At 29.5% G+C, this 22446-nt stretch overlaps 2 protein-coding genes across 3 annotated transcripts; one reads left to right on the forward strand and one right to left on the reverse strand.

Annotated features, from left to right (window-relative positions):
* Window positions 1-1962: 1962 nt before the first annotated feature.
* Window positions 1963-6389, forward strand: LOC112710372 (uncharacterized). Its single transcript, XM_025762554.3, has 6 exons — window positions 1963-2574; window positions 4222-4286; window positions 4396-4661; window positions 5234-5308; window positions 5428-5490; window positions 6099-6389. Exons 1-6 carry the CDS (start codon window positions 2465-2467, stop codon window positions 6141-6143), a joined length of 624 nt encoding a protein of 207 aa, XP_025618339.1. The 5' UTR covers window positions 1963-2464; the 3' UTR covers window positions 6144-6389.
* A 2345-nt stretch (window positions 6390-8734) lies between these two features.
* Window positions 8735-16575, reverse strand: LOC112712904 (uncharacterized). 2 transcript variants are annotated; one of them, XM_025765771.2, is made up of 11 exons: window positions 16409-16575; window positions 16131-16231; window positions 15449-15525; window positions 15039-15118; window positions 14858-14918; window positions 13265-13332; window positions 12433-12514; window positions 11211-11303; window positions 10504-10590; window positions 9628-9747; window positions 8735-9163 (listed from the first exon to the last, which is right to left on the reverse strand). In XM_025765771.2, the coding sequence occupies exons 2-11, from the start codon at window positions 16222-16224 to the stop codon at window positions 8987-8989; spliced, it is 939 nt and encodes a 312-aa protein (XP_025621556.1). In that variant the 5' UTR covers window positions 16225-16231; window positions 16409-16575; the 3' UTR covers window positions 8735-8986. The 2 variants fall into 2 exon arrangements, with proteins under 2 accessions (XP_025621556.1, XP_025621555.1); XM_025765770.2 differs by having other exon boundaries at window positions 16131-16250.
* Between the last annotated feature and the right edge of the window lie 5871 nt (window positions 16576-22446).

Genomic DNA, 22446 nt, shown 5'->3' on the forward strand with positions numbered 1-22446 from the left:
TTATCTCTCTTCCTCTTTCCATGGCCGTCTGACCTTTCCATGAGATATCTATCTAACCGACCTTCTTTACCCAGTTTTTCTATCACATTTTTTAGGTCATAATAGTCATTTGTAGAATGCCTATACAACTTGTGGTATTCACAATACTCATTGCGGCTTTTCCCCCTTTTTATTTTTGATCGAACGCGGGGGGGAGGGCTTCTCAGTATGACAAATTTTCCTGTAGATATCCATGAGAGAAACTCGTAACGGAGTGTAGTTTTGATATCTCATTGGTTTCTCTAAGCTAAATTCTTCTTTCTTCTTGGGCTCCTTTTCCTTTTTTCATGCCTGATAAGGATATCCTAGTCAACGATTTGGTTCTCGTAGCCTAGCATTTTCTTTCATATTGATGTACTTTTCAGCTCGTTTTTGTACATCACTAAATGAGGTCGGGTGTCTTTTGGAGATAGACTAGGAAAAGGGACCTTCCCGGAGACCATTGACCAATCCCTTTATTACTGCTTCAGTGGGTAAGTCTTGGATTTCCAAACACGCCTTGTTGAATCTCTCCATGTAGTCTCTGAGGGATTTGCCGACTTTCTATTTGACTCCAAGTAGACTGGGTGCATGCTTGACCTTCTCCTTTTGAATTGAAAACCATGTAAGGAATTTCTGAGCAAGGTCGTTGAAACTAGTAACCGACCTAGGTGGCAGGCTGTCAAACCATTTCATGGTCGACTTTGTTAAGTTTGTCGGGAAGGCCTTGCAGCGAGTAGCATCTGAGGCGCAGCAAAGTACATCCGACTTTTGAAGTTACTTAGGTGGTGCCTCGGGTCGGTCGTCCTATCATACAGATTCGTGTCTGGATTTTTGAAGTTTCTAGAAACTCTTGCCCGCATGATGTCTTTGGTGAAAGGATCTTCTCCTCCCAACGGGGTGTTTTCTCAAGTTGTAGGCGAATTCCTGCCTCAGAGGTCAGATTCTTGCTTTGAAAGCTTTTCTTCCAGCTCTCTTCGTCGTTTAATTTCTCTCCTCACGTTCCCGCTATCGCTTTAACTCTTGCTCTAGTTGTTCGAGTCGGCCATGATGTCCATGTAGCAGCCCCATGAGGTCGGTAGAATGGGGTTGGTGTTCTCCTTCCAGGTGACAAACCTCGGAGAGGATTCTTCTATGATGATGATCAACTGAGGTGTCTTCACCATGTGGTTCCTCCATTCTTGGAGGAGGTACCATGAGGGCTTGGTCGTTGTTAACTGTGTCTTACTACTCTGGATCTGACTCTGACGCTGTACGTCCGTCTTCGAGGTGATCACCGCCATGGAGTGCTGATTCCTAAGTCTCCGGCAACGACGCCAATGTTCCGAGGGTTACTTGAAATTGGATCGTGTTTGGGCTTGAACGTGAGGTCCAAACTCTTAGTGAGGTGGTTTCCGACTTAGCTTGCGACAAGCAACCGTCCGAGTTGTTTATGAGGAGATGAGGGGCGGTACCTGCAAAACACTCTAATGCCTAAGTCAGCAAGGGTCTTAGCAGGTTTTAGTGTATTGAAACTTAAGTATACTTGAGAGTATCAGTGTATTTATAAGTGATGAGCCAATAACCACCGTTGAACTAGTTCCACTCTTGGTGATGGATAACCGTCCCTTTTTTGTAAGGTTTGTTGAGATCCCTCTTCCAAAAGTGGGAAGAGATATTAGGGGTTGGTTATAACTCCTTCAGAGATGAAAAATGTTATTATGCAGCGCTTTTGTCCAACCTGTGAAGACGTCGGTAATGAATAGCTGTCTTTTGGGCTTTTTCTATTTTTGGACCTGATTTATATTTTGGGTTAGGTATGAACAATTATGTTATATTATATTAAGTTGAATTGAATCAATTTTAAATAGTAAATCCAAATTCAATTCAATGTAATTTTTCAAAAATTATAATTTTAATTAGTTTTTTATTTGAATTAAATTAGATGAATGATTTAATTTAAATGGTTTAGGTTTGACCGTGTGAACAGCCTACCTTCAATGAATCCATTGCATTTGCATGATATTTACATTTTCCTGCTGCTGAAATAACACTCCGGATTGTCCATTTCTCTTGTGGGGCGCCAAAAACCATTACTCCAAAAAGCCAAAATCAGCGAAGAGGCCCCTTTTTTACTCTCTCTCTCTCTCTCTCTCCAACGCAAACGCACCGAGTTAATCTTGCTGACGTAAAGATTCAACTTCTCTCAAGCTCTGTTTTCTCTTCGCCGACCCAAACATAAACGGAAGAGGAAACAGGAGAAATAGTAAAAAGGGAGACCGGGGGGTTTAGGGTTTTGATTCGCTGCCACTGCTTCCATTTCAGCATTCGGTGGGCGACTGGGGTGTGCCCCCTTCCCTACCATTGAATCTGCTTTCTCCGATTTGCTGCGAAATTAGGGTTCGTAGTAGCTTTTGGGGCTAATTGTTCCGTCGATTCCGAGAACAGTGAGTAAATCATAGACAAGATGTATGCTGATCGGGTGGACAGTGGAGTCAGGAGATCCGCCAAGGAACGCCTTAACGGAAACACCGTCACTGATTCTTCACGGCCGCAACGGCAAATCACCGGCAAGAGGTTTGTTTTTCTTTTCATTTTCCCCTTTATGCTGATAATCGTGTTCGTGGATTTGGCTTGTTCTTGGAACTCACATTTGGGTAGTATAATTATTAGTGCGCATTAATTCCACCATGCATGTGTTGCTTGTTAGAGGCTATGGTAGAACAAGGGTCTGTTTCAATTTGTATCGTTGCCAAAAATTTCGGGTTGGGGAGAGAGTAGGGTTAGCTTCGGCACCCACTCAAGACTTACAATGAGGGATAAAAGAATTGACTGAAGTTAATGCAAAGTATTGGGCGTTGCTTATGTTCTTAATTGTACGTCTCCTTGTGGACTCGTTGTGTTTGGATTCAAGTGAATGTGGAGGCAAGTGAGAAGTGTATTTGATTGGGTCTGTGAGGGAGGGGGTCTGCTTGAGTTGAAACAGGCATTTGCTACTCACTGGAATTGGTGCTGTTTTGTGGTACCTTGATGGGATGCTTTGAAACTCTCCTCCCTAAGGCTTAATTCCTTGTAGACATTGGTAGAGACCGGTGAGGATTTGTACAAGGATTGTCTTTGGGTTACATTACTCAATTGGCTTTTGGTTACGCCACTTTGTAAGGTCACATGGTAGTGGAATATACTAAATTTAGCAGACTTGTTTGCCAATGTAATGTTTGATTGATGTAAAGTTTTAGTGATGATATGGAGATTTTGTAGCTGCCAATGTTAATTCAAGGTCCTGTAGGAGAGAGGTCTAATTATTAGGTTTTTCTGTCAATTTACTGGCATGTGGAGTCATGATATGCTATTTCATTTACTATTTGTAAATGACAGTTAACAGTAATAGCTTCCACCTAAGTCTCAATAGGAAATCTCACATGGTTAACATCATTCCCCTCATACTAACAAGGAGAACAAAAACCACAAAAGGATATCTTAGCTCCTACCAACAGAAAGAATGAAGTATAGGCCTATTCAGATTTCAGACCATTCGCCGAGGTGCACCACCAGTTACCATTGTCAAGTGACTTTAAGAGAACTAAACGAGAGAAAGAACAACTAATACCTTTCACTTGCTTTGCGACTCATGTCCCAAATTAGCAGCATACCTCATGAAGCTCCATGATAGGGAAGAAAGGCATAATCCATATGTATTAATTCCCAAACTTCTTAAGTTCAAGTTTTCATAGGATTCTAATTTAGTTCCTTAAAGCATAAGTATATGAGGTTAAACTTTTAGGGTAACTTCATTTTCCTTTAGTTCATTCAACTGCGTGGAAGGTACTGGAGTATTGTTGAATATCTCATGTTCCATCGATCTAAAATTCTTTTGCACAAGTTAAATCTGCTTCCATAGGATCATTTTTATTTTGCTGGTTAAATTTGGTGAAAATGATATTCAGAGCGTGTATTGAATGTCTTTTAAATGGTAGTTATGCGGCTTAAAGATAAAGAAGAAGAAAGATGAAATAAAGTCATGAGAATTTAGAAGGCTGACTGGCGGAGAGATACTGGCTACTGCCTTTCTGTCTCCAGAATGTTCTCTATTTGACTGGATAGTTATAACTGCTTCAGTTAGTTAGTTACGTTGTGCCTCCAATGTTGCAATTTCATCTTGGATGTTTGAATGCTTAATGAAGGGAAAACTTAATGATATATTTATGGTCATTACTTTTGCAGGCAAAGGCAAGATGACAAGTGGGAACATGATCTCTTTGATGATGATGATGGATCCCGGATCACTAGTATGGACTGATTATGTTATTATCATATGCAAGTATAAGTTGCCACTCTTGTTGGATTCCTGTACTTCTTTTTTGGGTTTTAACTTCTTTTTGTTAATGGCTTGTGAAGATCGCAAAGTTACTTCTCATGATCTTCGTCTTAAGCTTCAAAAGAAAGGTCTTCAACCGGCAACTCAGAGTGGAAGGAGTTCTGCTCCAAATGTGCGGGATCTTCGTGAAAGGCTATCTGGGACAATGACTGTGCAACCTAAAAACATTGATCCACCAAAGTCAAAGGTGGTAGCCAAACCAAGCAGTAAAAGTGTCGGTGTTGAGGCTCCTGCAGTACAGGCCAAGAGACCATCTAATTCAGTCCCTAAAAAGTTGCCACAGAAGGTATTGTTATTTCTCACTAGAATTTGATGACAATTTTTAGCTAGTGTACCTCTATTGTACTTTATGGGTTACAAATATTTTTGGTAAACTACATGATAATTAGTTTCATGGGCCAAGAGCATTAATGAATTGATTGCCATGGGGGCTATTTTTTCTCAATTTTACATATAATGGCGAGCCATCTTTGATCTTGGGGATGTGATATAATTGTTGTTGGGTTGTAATGTTGCAAAGAAGCAGTCAGTTTTCCAAGTGGAAGAAGTTGAAAGTGCATGAAGCATTGGCTTTATTATGCATGCAATTGACGCAGCCTGATTCTTCAGTATTATATTACTCTAATGGACTTGAGATAATAGTAGCCGTAGGTGCTGAACTGTTAATACGTTTGGTGGGGTTCATTTTGTGTTTAGTCATGTACATTCACTCTAAGTGGATGAAATTTCCTAATGTATGTTCAAGGAAAAACCAAGTTAATTTTGTTAAATTTGGTTTGCCTGTTCCTTTATTATGTATATATTTTTTTTCTTTGTTAATTAAAGGAAAGTAACGAGATATAACTTCTTGCCATACAGGCTGATATTTCGGTGGATGATTTCTTGCAATCATTGGGTCTCGAAAAGTATCTCATAACTTTTCAGGCAGAAGAAGTATGCTCTGCATCTACTTATATCTTTTTTGCCTCATTATGAAAGTCTCTTGTTGAAAGTAACTGGGTTTTAATTTGACAATAAGAGTTCATATTGACATATAAAAGCTGTTTCTTCAGGTTGATATGGCAGCCCTTAATCATATGACTGATGAGGATCTCAAGGCTATGGGTATACCAATGGTATGCATCAAACTAGTCTTTGTTTCTGTTTCTTGCAGCAATAATTTGCGGTAGCATCCGTCATGTGGACTTGTGTAACTTGAAAATGGCATCTTTTTATATTTTAAGGCCCTTTTGATGTTAATGTTGATCCAAATAGTTTAGTTAGTTTGTAAACCTAAATCCTCATTAGTTAGTTTATCTGGTAGCTGGTGAGATTAAAACCCTAATTGGAACACACTAAAATGGAAATGATCTTGTCCTCGGGGATGGCTGTAAGTTTAGCTTTCAAACTTATTGTTCATTGCACAAATCAGAAGTAGCTGACTGTCATTTGCCTTGTAATTGCCCATAAAGGGTGAAGTAGTCAGATTTGTTGTGTTTCTAGAATTTTATGGTACCATAATGATTTTTCCTCTGGAAAGCTAGGTCCATTAAAGGGCAGTGCTTCTGGTTGGCTTAATACCACGAAATCACAGTGGCTCCATTTATTTTTGTGATTATGGTATTATCACTTTGGTCATGTTGGGTTTTAGCTCCCTGATAGTGTATGTTTCAGGTGTTATTATGTAGTATACATGGTCTGCTTTTTACCTGAACACATTATGAACATGCTTTGTTGGTTTCAGGGGCCAAGAAAGAAGATACTTTTAGCGCTAGAGTCAAAGGTCTAATATTGATACTCTTAGCTTGAAGCACATGTTCATGAAATGGTGGTGGATTGATCAGCGTCTGAAAGCCAAGTGTAATAGCATAGCTCTTTTGACTGTCTTCAATTTCTTTTGTAATATTATTTCCCCAAAATCTTAGACATGAAGCAGGTTAGTTTGGAGTTATGTTGGCAAAACCTGTCAACTTTTTGGAGCTTATTATACATGTGCCTATTAATGAATGCATTTAAGGGGAATTTGCCTTTAGAATTTGTCCAAGATTTGAACCTAAGAAGTGCACTTAGAAAAATGATACTGACTGCCTGTTTTCTTTTGCATGTTGAGTAAAAAATGGAAGAAAGAAAATGAATTGGAACAAAATGAAAGAAAAAAAGTTTCATCTTTCCAATGAAAAAAAGCATTATTATTATTATTATTATTATTATTTGGGTTTGACAAAGTGTGTAAAATGATATATTATTGTAAAATACAATCTGATATAGTTGGTAGTTGTTGGAAATCTATCTATGGAATTCGAGAACTGGAATTTAACCTTGATTGGAACTAATTAATTAACAATTAAAATTAGGAAATTTTAGTTTAAAGTTATTTTTTAATTTGTACAAAGGGGAAAATGATTAAAATAAAAGATTAAATTTACTATCGACATAAAGTATTTGATTTAAATTATGTAATAGTAGTATACAATATCTCATAAAAGACCAAATTTACAATTTCAAAGAGAATGCAATTCGACTTTTACTCATGGAGAAAATACTTTGTATGGAGGTTGATTTATGCTGCTGTGTATGGAATGAATTCGGGAGACATCCTATTTTGAATTTTTCATCACGGTAATTTCGTCAAGGTTAATGGGGATGCTGCATCTCTGTGTGTAGTATTTTGTTATCGGAAATTTTGATGTTTTACTTTTGAGATGGAGTTAATTTTTTTTTAAGTTAATATTAATCAAATTAGACCATCTGATTTGTTTGAGGAGGGAGGACAATCTACAAATCTTCTCACAGTATTTCCCAACCCAACAGTTAAGAATTAGGCCTAATTTGGGTAAATAACTTAAATAAGTTCTTTTGAAAAAGGAACTTAAAACATAAGGACTTTTATTAATAGCAGCTTATAAATAAGTTATTTTGTATTTGGATTTTTAGTTATAAAAGTACTTATTTTAAAGTTGTAGCGTTTGGATAAATAACTCAAAAGATTTTTTTTTTACAAAAGAGAATGCATATTAAAATAACGATGATAACAAATACTTTCCAATATTGAATGTTGATTTTACATAACCTAATTACTAATATTGTGTATGATATGGTAGGTGAAAATAAAAAATAAATATAAAATGTATGTCAATATATATTTTATTGCTGTTTTTTATTTTTTATTTTTACTCCTATTAGAACTCTCTTCTCCTTTATTGAGGTCAAGAACTTGTTATAATTAACTATGAAAATAATAATAAGCTATAAAATTACATATGAAAAAAATAAAATTAAAACTGAAATTTCATACCACACTTGAATACAAATTTAATAATAAAAAATAGTGATAAAATGATAAAAAAATTTATTTATAAAGAATATATGCAGTAAGTTGTTCAGATGTAATATTGTCTGAAAATGTGGTGGAGGATCAATACTTTCATCAGATGTTTCATTACGTAAAAATGATGAGACTTGAAACATTACGTGAGAATGATGGTGGAAGGCCAATGCTTCTAGCAGACCTTGTGTGAAAATGGTGATGAAGAGTCATTATTTTTCATAGAGTCAAGAAGGAAAATAGATTTTTTTGTTTTAAATTTTTTTTAAGTAAGTGGTAGAATGACTTCTCGAGAAGCAAGAAGTCATATATTTTTACTTCTTCAAAAAGCTGCAAATTAACTTTTCGGGAAGTTAAAAGTTTTTTTTAAAATAGTGCCAAACACATAAATTATGACTTTTCATAATCTAAAAGTAAAAAAAGTAGCTTCTGCTACTTCCCAAACGGGCTCTTAATCCGTTGCGGATCTGAACTTCGTTTAAGAATCTGATACTGGCCAATAGATTGTTGCATGCACAAGATGGAGGATACACTTGTTTAAGCGGACGAGTGAGTTGACCACTCGACTAACCCAAATTAGTTTTTGAAAATTCGATTTTAATGTTAAAATTTTTTACACTTTTTAAATTGTAAATCAGACCGTCCATTTATAATTTAAAAAAAAAAACTTGAGTATGATTTTTGGACACTACCGTATAACCAAAAAGAAAATCGGCGCATCCAATTTTTTGAACTCCATAGCCATAAAAATCACATCCTCTGCTTTATTTCTTTGTGATACACAAGCACATGGGACATATTTTCTAAAAATAATAAGCGGCATCTCTTTAGCTTAAAATGTTTCCATATTTATTCAATAAAAACTGCATATCTTTTAAATAATATTAATGTATAAATTATTCACTTAATAAATTATTTTTTTAACAACAATTTACTTAATAAATTGTTCTGCTTTGTAATTATAAAAATATTGAAATCTGCCAATACTTCCTCATACATTGTTAAGAATCAATTTTTTTATGAATTGCTTAAGAGATCCAGTTGTGAGCACCCCATTGCACCATTTGTGTAAGTTTTTTATTGGTATTTATTCGGTTCTCCATCCAATTCAAGATAAAAAATAATATGAACAACGATGTTCTGTCAACAAAGTAAGCTGAGTTCATTCCCAAGCTATTATTGTTTACTAACAATATTCAATACTTGACAAACATATAAGTTCATTTTTAACAATATTGGAAAGCACTTAATTTCTTGCACTATTTTTAATTTTGAATGATAATCTCTAAAAATAATAAAGAAAAGATCTAAGTACTTAGAAGTCCAAAGAAAGGATTTGTGATTGCAGAATTCATCACAGCACCAGCTGAATTTAGTAATGCTATATCACACTTTTCATGAGGTAGATACAAGAAGTCACCGGTTCTTTCAAAACCACAGAGTTCAAGAAACTCCACACCTCCATTCAAACTTGCAACTCTTTCCTGTTTAAACATTGTCGGAAAAAAAAATGGATCACTACTCCTGAATCTTGATGCTAATTATTGAATATTTGAATCCTAATTTAAGCATGGTGATGATTTTGTTGATGTAGATGCTGCATGATGTGAACTCGACTGAGTTATGTCTGAGTATGATGTTTAATTTAGGATAAATATAAAAATTGTAGGAAAGATTTAGAATTTGAAAAGTTAAATAAAAATATTTTTAAAAAAAATATTATTAAAATTTTCGTCTCTATCCCAAAAGATTTTACTCTCTGTTGTTCTCAATTTTTAGAGGTATTGAAAGAACTGAAATTTTAAATTCTGAAATTTTAATTCTAATATCTAACCACCAAGTACAGTACTAAATCCTAGTCCCCAAATTTTAGTCCAAAACAAATGCTACCTAATTGAATTATAATAGAATCTTTTGAGAGTAGTTTAATGTGATGAAGTTCTCATACTTGGAATAACGGATTGCTTAGTCTGATCTTCCTGTACTTTTCCTCGTTTGGATTCTTGACAACATTTCCAACATAAATTGAAAGTGTTTCGAAGGCCTTTCTGACTCTCCCATGCTCGGCCTATAAAGACTTTCAAATTTGTTAAAAGAATTGGGGATAGAAAAACTTACAAAACAACATTGTAATTCAGTTCTATGACATACATGTTATATTCTATTGATAATCTTGCAGGTTAAGTTTGTTTATCAAGAACATCTATAACACAGCTATGTCATGAATATTAAATTATTAACAACACAAATATTGTCTAACTATGTATTAAACAAAATCATTTTTCTCTGTTTTATTGGTAAACTAATCCTTGGAGTGTTAAAAACTTAAAATGATGGTTTATTCAAAACACATCTGTGTAGTTATAAGAATAGTTATGAACAGAATGATCCCTTATTAGATAAAAAGCTGGTAAAAAATAGATTTAATTATTCTATTGGTCTTTATAATTTCACTAAATTTGTAATTAGGTTTCTATATTTTTTTTTCTTTCAATTAAATTCCTATACTGTTTTTAATTTTGTAATTAGATATTTTCATGTCAAAAATGTTAAAATTATCAGAATATTTCTCTCTAAAAATATGTGGTAAAAAATCTACTTAGATTCTTAATTATAGATACTTTTAATTTATAGAAAAATATTCAGTTAACTTTAATATTTTTTTACATTAGAAATTATTTAATTATAAAATTGAAAGTAGTATAAGAACTAATTAAAAATATATATATAACAACTTAATTAAAAATTCAATAAAATTATAAAAATCAATAGAATAATTAAACTTAAAAAATATTTTAAATAAAAGAATATATGAATGATTCACCTGGTGTTTACGCTTGAGAGACCTCAAACATTCCCTTAAGTAATCAACCTTTTCAATTGTGGAAACAGGTTTTGGATTCTGAAATATCTACCAACATAAAAGACACACAAATGTTTAGTATAGATAATTGATGTTCTGCAACAATAATAATTTAGCTTCCAAAAGCAATAAACATGCCCCTGAACCTTCAAAGATATATAATGTTTGGTAAGGGGCAATGTTTTCAAACATTGTTCACATTTGGAGGACTAGTAGTGCATTTCTTTCTTTTAGAGACTTAAAGCTGCGGTTGATTCTTAGAATAATATAAGACAAGAATACACAAAAAAACAAGATACCAAAAATAGAGATATAAAAAATAGTATTCTTATATTTTATTTGGTAATAAATTATAAAAATTTAATTTATTTTTTTTATTTAAAAAATTTGGAAAGAAAATAAAATAATAAAAAATATAATTATAAAAAATTAATAAAAATAATAAAAAATAAAAAATAAAATATATTTTTTAATTGTATTTCTATATTCTTTCTATTAAAATGAATACAAAATATATTAATTCAATATTTTTAAACATAATATTTTTATTTATGTCAAATATAATTTTATATTTTTGTGTTTTGTACTTATAAACAAACACACCCTAATTGCCAATATTATATCATCTTTTTGAGGGTTAAAATGAAACTTATCTTAATTAATGATACCTTATCTTGCTGTTCGATGGTAGTAGCAGATGATCTGACATTGGCTAGGCCATCTATAGGCAATATTGATTCATGCTTAGATCTTCTATTTATCTGTAAATATAGAGAAATATAACTAAATTTGTAAGTTTTGTCATAATGGACAATACCCAGAATAATATTGGCTACAAAGTAATGAACAAGTAAATATATCTCGGCTAAACTACTAAAAATACATTCGAATAATTTTGTCGCGGACAAAAATACATCCAAATTTTATTATTAACAAAAAATATCATCAAATAATTTAAAAACGCGATAAAAATATTCAAAAAAAAAATTTTTTTGTAAGTAACCAACAACTTCTATATTTCACAAATTGCTTATCAGCTTATGTATTTGATATAAAATTTTATAGAAATATTTAGATAATTATTTAAAAAATATATAAAAAAATGGGATAAAAATTTGATCTCTATATTTTTATTTTATTTTTTAAAAGTATTATTAGTTATTGATAAAAAAATTCACAAAAAATATATACTTAGCGAAACGATCAAATTTTAATAATAAAAGTATCTCATTTTTTTAATTATACTTGTAAAAAATCGTATCAAAATTCAATTTGTAAAATATTTTTTGAGAATACATAGTTTATGTTAGTCATTTTAGTCGCGTTTTTAAGTTATTTAAGGGTATTTTTATCGCTAACCAAATTTGAGTGTATTTTTATGAGCGATAAAATTATTCAAGTGTATTTTTAGTGATTTATCCTATATTTTAAATAAAAACCAAACGATTATCAAAATTGGAAAATTTAAAAGTCTAAAAGCATAAAGATTTAATTGAAGTTAAACTGGGAAGAATAAAATAATATATTTATATAAAAAATATATTTTAAATAAAAAAAATTATTGTATTTTATTATTTTAAATCGGTTGTCTTCTAAAAAACCAAATCGATTGAACCGGTTTAACAACTTTTTGACCGATTTTTAGTTTATATTTTCTTGGAACTGATACTAATACCCTAGAAGTGGATGCAAGTTACTAAAATTTCTTGTCTTTTTATTAGCTGACATTGGAGAGCAGCATTTGACATAGTAATGAGAAATTAGGAACAAATTTTAGCTTTAGGTAATGATAATAGTGCCAATAATAGCTGTGCTGTCTGAGACTTCAAATAATATGAAAAGGAAATTTTCCATTAGGGTCAATATTTAAGAAAATTAGTTCTATTATACCTTGTCCTGTTGTAGTTTTTGGAGAACATTTTCCCTTGCCTTTTTCTCTTCTTCCTTTTCTGCTTTTCTCAAGGCTAAATTCCTGACAATATATAAAATAGGACATATATGAAGTAAAGGGGTGTTTGTGAACCCGGTTTAAGTAGACTTAGATTCAGTTTAAAAGGACATGAGTCTATTTTGATTCGATTCGAAGTGATTCAAAAAAAATTAGCTTAAACCGAATTGATTTGATGAAACATTAATATATATAAATTTGTAAATTTTATATATTAAAATAACAAAATTTTATTTTTAGAAAATAAATTTAACAAATGTTAGATCATATTTATATTAAAATAAATTATTTTAAAACAAAAATAATACTGTATAATATAAAAAATATTAATTGAATTATAAAAATATAATATAACATTACTAATTAACTCATATATATATATATATATATATATATATATATATATATATATATATATATATATATTTATTGTAAAGAGTAATTTTGAATTGGGTCGAATAACTCGAAGCAAAACTTAAATCCGACCCAAAAATAACACCGGATAAAAATAAAAATCCGAACTCGATAAAATATGTCTCGAGTCCGAGCCAAATTTTAGACCGGACCGGATCTTAAACACCCCTTAGTCATAAAGTAAGAAGTGAAAATGTTTGAAATTGTCAAAATTTATTATTTTTTATTTTATTTAATATATTTTATAATAAATAAATATTAAATAAAATAAATTTAAACTTTTTTTTCTAACATTACCAAGTAAGAATAACTATTTTTTATTGCATATAAAAGAAAGAAAACTTTTAAATATTAAGATACCTTTGTCTTGCATTTTCTTCAGCAATTCGCTTTGCCTCAAGGAGTCTCTTACCTGCTTCAATCCTCTCCTGCAATAAAGCAATTAATTTTTTTTTATAAAAATCAATGCTGCCATGTCTAAGGTTAATCAACTAAGACATAAGACAGCAAAGAAAGCCCCAGAAAATCTCCACTTGTGGAAAACAACAGGTTCTAGTGCCTAGAAAATAGCTATTTCGATCATGTTGTGTATAGAAATATATATTTGACATCTCATAAAATTTTTTATTATACTACTGTAAACAAGTTTGATTATTTGTTTATTTCAAATTTAAGTATTCTACTATGACACGTATGATTATTAACATCTAATAAATTGGATTGAATTAGTGAGAGCTGGGAAATATTAGCTAAATTAATCTGTTGATCCTTTGAGAAGAACACATGTGAGTTAGTAATATATGTGGAAAACCCTTGCTAAACATGATAATTTTCATAGTAAACCTTGTCACCTGAATCATATTGTTTGACTAAATCATATAACGATTAACAATATCATCTTCACATTAAAATATCTTAAAGTAGCCACCTTCAATAATAAGTCCGGCACCAGAGATAGTGAAAGAAACCAGTAATTTAGTGCGTGAATTCGTGAGCTATACCTGATAGATGTTGCTAATTTTCTTTACTCTTACTTTACTCTTCTTTAAGCTCTTAGTCTTTCGAAAATACCCAATTCTTTTGTACTTCCTTATGAAAACTCTTTTATTTTATATTAACAAAATAATATTTATCTTTGAAAAAAAAAAAAAAAGTAGCCGCCTTCAAAATTTTCCTTCCCTCATAAATTGATCAATTTGCAATATGTTTCCCACAAAACACTGGAGGATACCTAATAAGCTTGAAAGCCTAGGTCTGCAATGTGGATTTCTTGTAAACCAAGATAAACTTTAAGTTATTTACAAAATTTTGTTTTTATTTTTATTTTAAACACCTTTTGTTTTTACTTTCAATGTTTACTTTAAAAAAATCTGAAAATAAAAAATATTAAAAATAAAAATAAACACCAATTAAAACTTAATATTCTCAATTTGCAATGTGTTGTGTATTGTAATTGAATCTTATGTACGTACCTGGAGTTTAGGACTACAAGTATAACCCAAAATCTAGTATTTTCATCAAAGTTGATAGTATATTTGTAATCAAGAAATGTTAGAAAGTCATCAAAATTTATTATTTTTTATCGTCACTTAGTTATTAACTCAATTCTTTTAGTCTAGTTCTTTTAGTCTACTAATTCAACAATATACTTTATTCTATACTTTTAAATATTGATAACTAACTAATGACAAAAAATAATAAATTCTAATTATCCTCTAACATTTTTCTTTGTAACCACTAATTTCGACATTTCACTGTTGGATTTGAATTTGTTTAGGTAACTATTCCCCATTGGCACTAGCTACAATCATGGTTCAACCTCATAAAGAAAACATAAGGTCAAGTCTAGAAGATGAGAAAAAACAAATAATAAATACAACAAGAACAATTTGAGCATTGTCAACAGTGTATAGGGTCGGTAATATGGATCAAACGTTGGGAAAGTGGTTTTACCTTCTCCCGTTCTCTCTCCAATCTTTTTTGTTCCTCCTCTTTTTTCTTATGCTCTTGTTCCCTATAATAACAAAAAATTAAATGAAATTATGAAGAGAAAACTCAGAACTAGTTGATTAACAAAGAAAGCGAAAGAAAGAAATTAAAAGAAAAAGAAAGCGATTAAGAAAGATTAAAAAACCTTAGCTTCTGAGCTTTGATTCTGATTTCTTCCGTGATAGGGAAGGATTGAGGAGAATCAATATCAATGTCTACATCTACCTGTTGAAATTTAAACAATTGAGTTAATTAATGATAAATGTGTTGAAGCTTTCTCTCTCATTTGCTTTATTTGCAATAAATGAATTGTATATCATAAAATTGAATATGGTAACACGAACAAATTTGGATCTTTTAAATTTTGAATTTTACTTTAGAGAATAAAATATAATCTATTACCATTTATTTTATATAGGTAGAACTAAAAAAAATATAAAAAAAAGCATTCAATAGTAAGAGATCTCATTTTATCGTCTAAAATAAAAATTTAAAATTTCGAGAATCCAAATTCTTCAAATGAATATAATTTGTAAGAAAAAAAAAAATAAATACCAGTGGCATCACATCAATATCAGGGTCATTTTCGTGATCAATTGTCCAATGTATTGCATCCTCTAAGTTCTTGTTGCCTGGTGAAGAAAAACATCCTTGTTAAGCCCAAAGAACGTTGTCAAAGATATATATATATATATTTACGAGAACATGATTTTGAAGGCATGTAATAATATAAGTAAACATCTTTTTAATAGATATATAAAAACTGCATGTCATCTAATTAGTTGGTAATGCATGTGTATTGTATAAAAGATAACAAGTTGATGGGATGAATCTCGTAATAAAGATGATTTTATTTGATATATTTCACTAAATTATTTAATATAATATGTATTCATATTTTAACTATAATATGTGAAGATGTTTTTATTTAAATAATTAATTAGTCTTAAAATACGAAGATTAATTTAAGTCATATTTATTATTTATTATGACTATTTTCATTTATTAAATCACACATGTAGAGTATAACAAAATGAGTATTATCTCAATAATATAAAAAAATTTAGAAAATTATCAGAATTTAATATTTTTTATATTTTTAGTTATCAGTTTAAACTCTTTTGGTTTAATAATCTAATCACATACTTTTAAACATTAATGACGAATTGATGAATAAAAATAATAATTTTGAATGAATTTCTAACATTTTTCGTAATATTTCTATAAATAAATTGACCTGAATAATAAAGTGCCCGGGTGGCTTGTGACCGTGGAAATCCCATTTCTTCAAGGTCTTGAAGCAACATTTCATTCACTTTTGGGACAGCCATTGTATTTCTATCAATAGAGTTATGTACTTCAACCGAAAAAATAGTAATAAAAGAAAAAAAATTATGAACAATGCAATGTTTTAACTTTTAACAACTGGATTTAAGATAAACATACATTTCAGTCCGCGTGGGATTTTGGAACCATAATACAACAATTAAAAAAATTAAATGGTAAAAAATATACCGTATTCAAGTGGAAGGGTGTGTTGTATGGTGAAAGAAGAGGAGAAGCTCAAGAAGCTTATGAAATGGAAAGCTCAAAGTATAATAACACTTCCATTGGGTTCAAGGAACAAAGAGAAATTGAGAAACCTAAACACCACCAAGTTCGAGGTTCTTCTGACTTATCACATGTTTTTCTTTGTTCAAACTCATTCTTATTCTTTTCCTTTTGGATTTGTTTTCTTGCCTGCTAAGGAAAGAATTTTTTTTTAAAGATAGTAGGTTATATTTCATTAATTATTGAAAAATGAAATACAAATTAAAGATGTTCAAAAGCAGGACAACATAATAAAAGGTGGGAATTTTTCAATAACACTACACTTAAGGCATTCATCTAACGGTGCGTAGTTGAAAAACGAAGAAAATTCTTAAAGAAGAAAGAATGATAAATCAAATTGAATGCAACTAAGAGTTTGCCCCATGGAGGTGACGACCTAAACTGAGAATTTTTTGGATTTCACGGAGTAACTTGACAGAGCTTGCTAGAATGGCAGACGGCATTAAAGTAGAACCTTCAAAAATCAACTGGTTGCGAGCTTTCCAGCAGTTCTAGCAAATGATGGCAAGCAATTGAGGATTATGGTCAACATTCTTCAACGGGTTAACCATCTCTGTTGATACAGTCCACCATGTCCAAAAGTCGTTAGGACTCTGAGGGGGAAGACAGTTACGAAGATAACTATGAGACCATACATCTTTAATTCTAGAGCAATCGATCAAACAATGAGTGACTGTTTCTGTTGCTTCATGACAGTAGGTGCATAGTGGTGATATAGATAGGATGCGGTGATGAATCTGAGCAAGCACTGGAAGCCGGCCATGGAGAGCTTTTCAAATAAATAGCTTAATTTTATGAGGCAAGTTCAACTTCCATAAATCAATCCACGACTTTTTCTGCTGTATATAATTAGGGCAAAGCTCCAGAGGCGGATGGTAAAATAAATAGCCAATTCTGTAACCTGAAGTTGTATCATATTGCTTGAATTTGTTCAAATCCCATTGCAATTTGTCCCTACTCTGCTGAATTTTAACTGACAAAATCTTGTTTGCAACGTCTTGGGGAAATAATTGTTGAATGAAATTTTGATTCCAATTCCTGTCTTCAGTAATTAGATCTTTAACTCTTGAAACCAACTCAAAAATAGCCTGTCTATTTGGCATGTCAGAAATCATTAAAGGATACGGAGGAGGCAGCCAAAGATCCTCAAAGGTTCGGATATTCTCTCCAGTATCCACAACCCAATTAAGACCTTTTTTTAACAATCTTTCGGCCTTCCAGTATGCTCCTCCATCCCCAAGAAGGTAAGACTCCAATTTCTGCCGTTATAGCATTACCATTGCTAAAGTATTTACCTCTTAGGATTTTGGATAATTAAAAAGTAGGCTGTATTACAGTTGCTAAAACTGTTTGTCTAAAAGCGCCAAATTTTATTTGGATTCTGAGATCTTTAAATCCAAGGTCTCCTTCTCTTCGTGGGCGAGTCATAGTGTCCCAACTAATCCAAGTCATCCGCCTTTCAGAACCTTTTTGACCCCACCAAAACTGAGAAAATAGAGAGTAAATTTTCGAAATTAAACCATCAGACAACTTAAAGCAAGACAATGTATAAATAAAAATAGCTTCTTCCACTACCTTCAACAATACTGTCTACCACCTGACAATAAAAGAACCTTATGCCAAAATAATTGACATCCTCGTATAATACTAATTTTTTAGTTAATATCAACCAAAATTTTTTAATTATAAATTTTATACCATAAATTCTAATCCTAAATCCTATATTCTCTAACAATAAAAGTTAAAAAAGTTTGTTCCAACAAAAAAAGTTATCTGATATTAACTACTTAAAAATTAATTTCTTATAATTTTTTTAATCAAAAGACTTTCACTCTAATCAAAAGAAAATATATAGTAGGAGTCTATAGAGCACCGACATTTTGCTGAGTTGTCGTATCTGCATGTCGGACACACTTTAGACACGACATTCATTGAAACTCGTCCTACACGCGTGTCTGCTGTGTCTAAACCGTATCTCAATAAAAAAAATTTTCGGGCACACTTGGACACACCTAAATACCATCACGTGTCAGCGTGTCCGATCTTATTCTTAATATATATTCTTAAAATAAATTTAGATATAGTATATATTATTATTTATTAATATACAAAATATTTTAAATACTTGATATAATTAAAAATAATTAAAAAATTAAGACAAAATCACTATATTAAGCCAAGGAGAGGAAAAAATTACAGAAATCCGTCAAACCAAAAACTAGTTCATGAATCAACTAAGAGCCATTTATATATAGTTCCAATCAGCCTAATTCGAACTCTAATTATATGTAATTCGAATCAAACTGATTCGAACTACTCACACACGCATACACCCACTAATTCGAATCAACGTGATTCGAATTACATCCACAGTAATTTGAATCAGGGTGATTTGAATTACACTCACACACGCTGCACATAGTAATTCGAATTGGCTAGATTCGAATTACTCATGATTTAATTCTACCCATTCTTTTATTAAAAAATTAATAATTGATTAAAAAAATTAATAATTTAAAATTTAAAAATATATATTTTATTTCATGCATTAAAAAAAGCTAACAAAATATTTAATTACGAGACTTCTTTAAAATATTAATGAGCTATCAATTCGAATTTCATACAGTACTCTTTTGTCCATTTTTAATAACTCATCAATATTTTTTAATAATTTTTTTAAATAAATTTATTTAAATTATACCACAAAAAAATATTTTATTTTATACAAAATAATTTTAAAAAATTGGTTTAAAAGATATTAGGAGGAGATGAACAAACAAGTTATAGTAGCATTGACCTAAAAGAAAAAGAAAAAAATTTTCTGAACTACTTCTTCAAATATTATTTTTAAACGAGTTTTCAACCATCTATCGAATTTCACCTGTATTTTTTTAACCAATCGTCAATTTTGTATTCGCATTATCAATGGTTGTTTCTATATGACAAATAAGTGTCCAAAAATAGTTAATTACTAGTATTTTTATCCATAATAATATATTATTACGGAAATATAAATTTTTTAAAATTATAGTTCACTTTATTCTGACAATATATATTATACGTAGTAAAAAAATTTATAAAATCAAAGTTACTTTTACAAAAAAAAAAGTTATAGATTGACAAAAGTCTCTAACTAAAATAATCAAAAAAATATCTATAAATAAAAAATCAAATAATAAGTTTTTTAGCTATTATTTTTATATGAAAGTCTAATTTTTTATTAATAATTAATGTTAATACTTGTTATCTAAGATTTAAAATTATTTAACGTGTATACTTTTACATTTAATTAAGTATTAACTGTTAAGTCTGTTGCAAAAATAGAAATGATTAATTTTTATACTTGCTATTTAAAAATAATATTTTTCTCTATATATATAAAATTATAATTAGATATTAGCATAAAAAAATTATACTGATAATTATAAAATTAACTCAAAATTAATTTTTTTTAAATAATTAAATCTTGATTCTAACTTTTAATTATAACATTAGTATTCTCTCCAAATTATATGTAATAAATATTTGAAAGAAGAAAAATAAAAATATAGATTAAAAAGATAAGCGGTAAAAATTTAAAACTAAATAAAAAATTAAAAAATTATGTATATAATAACAATAATAATAATATTTTTTATTTAAACTATATTATTTTGTTAATTTTATTTTCTGTAGAAGAGAAAAATAGAAAAAATAGAGAATGAGAGAAAAGAGAGAGAAAGATAAAGATGAAGAATAAGAGTGAGAGTGAGAGTTTATTAATCTTAGAAGAAAAATATTTATTTTAATTGTAAACAAATATTGGATGACATATTTTAATTTGTCAAATTACTAATAGCAAATATAAATTATATATAGAGTAAAAATAGTAGAGAGAAATAGAAAAATAGAGAAAGATAGATGAGAGAATTTAGGAAGGGAGTTTATTAATTTTGAAAAAAAAAATATTTTCTCTCAATTTTAATAAGAGAATGTTTTAATTATTAAATTAGATAGTAATATATGATACATAATATAGGTATATTTCAATTTCAATTTTAATATTTTAATTTTAATTTTAATGCAATTAAAAAAATATAATGTTTCACATTTTGATTGTCAAATTAGTCATTAGTCATTGATATTAATAATGATATATAAAATAGATAGAGTGGTTGAAGGAATGAGAGAAATAGAGAAAGAAAATGGAGAAGGAGAGAACTCTTTAATTTTGGAGGGAAATATTTGATTTTAATTACAATAAGAGAGTGACATGTGGCACATTTTAATTGTAAATTAGTAAGAAGAACAAGTATAATAACCCGTGCCATGCACGTGATAAGATTGAAATTATAGTTTTAAATTAATCTATTAAAATTAATCTAAATTATAATAATTTAATTAATAAATAAATAATATGATGTGCATTGTTCATTTTTTTAATATGGTATTAAGTGTATTAACTTGAATATATCTATTAAATGTATAAAAATTATGTTTGAATTATTTTATTCTCTAAATAAAATTATCACATTTAAAATATTTAAATTATGATTTCCATTATAAATTATAATTATGATTTTAAAATTTTTTTATATGATATTATATTTTTCTCTACTTCACTACTAATATACTAATATTGCAAGTTTAAATTATAGTATCTTACTAAATCTTGACTGAAAAAAAATATAATTACGTTTTTCTATCATTCAATTTATTTATTACCCCATGTACTAACATTAATGGCATTTTTTTAAAAAATATATTGATAAAAATAGATATAATATGATTATAAATTAAATATAACATAAATAAATAAAATATATAAATAAATACTAAATCAATATGTTTACCAATGCTTTTGTTAAATTTTGTAAATTAGAGAATAATTATGTATTCGATTGTTTGGTGATCACATAGATAATCAAGTAATTAGATTATAAATTGACAGCGTGCATCTTTTTTTTCTCTCATTTTTGAATGAAAGCGAGAATTAAAAGAAATAAATAGTAATACATAAAAAAAAGATTTTATATCACAACACATAATTATTACCAAAAGATATTTTTTATATTAAAATATTAAAATTTTACATACTACAAATCATGAAGATCAATCACAATGTTTTAGTCATTTCTCTCTATTTTTAACCATGGTATAAATTTTTCTTTTCTAGCCAAGAGTCTAATAATATCTAATTGAACAAAAAAAATTGAATTAAAAGTACCAAATTAAGGACAAATGGGTAAATAATATAAGAAATTATAACTTTGTATGTGTATAAAATAAAGAAAAATTACTCATTTGTTTTATGTTAAACGATAAAACTAATAGTAGTATATTAATAAAAGGATATACTTTTAAAAAAAGTCACGATACAATTTCAAATATTTTTATAAATATACAGTTAAAATTTTTGTTATCAATAAAATGATGCTATTATACAATTTCTTGACGAAACTTAAAATTAAAAGAAAAATAGTTTTGTGTGGGTTAATATAAATTAACTACGTACCAAATAAGTAGAATCGTTCATTTGTTTGTTTCAGTACATCAGCATGGGCAAGCGAATTAAAATGATTATCCGGAATTTTACGATCGTCGATCGTATGTACTATACATGACTCATTCTTAAAAGATATTTTGCACGTGTGTGCAGTCGGAAAATATATTCCACTTGATTCCTCAATCTTAAAATTTGAGAAGAAATAGACCTTCCTTTCTACCAATTCATTTTCAAATATTTTTATCAAATAATTCTTGATTGAACAATGAATTTTTTGTAATGCAAAACAAATTAAATATAAAAGCTATTAGCATCTACAGAGTTATTAAAAAGAATTGTGTTTGACATGTGGAATGGAGTACTTATTATAAAATTAACTTAAAATACGAATTACAAAGATTTATAAGAATTTAATTTTGATGCACTAACAGTGTAAAGTAGTTTTACACGTGCATCC

Source organism: Arachis hypogaea, chromosome 9 (assembly GCF_003086295.3).
Source record: "Arachis hypogaea cultivar Tifrunner chromosome 9, arahy.Tifrunner.gnm2.J5K5, whole genome shotgun sequence".
Classification (NCBI taxonomy): Eukaryota; Viridiplantae; Streptophyta; class Magnoliopsida; order Fabales; family Fabaceae; genus Arachis; species Arachis hypogaea.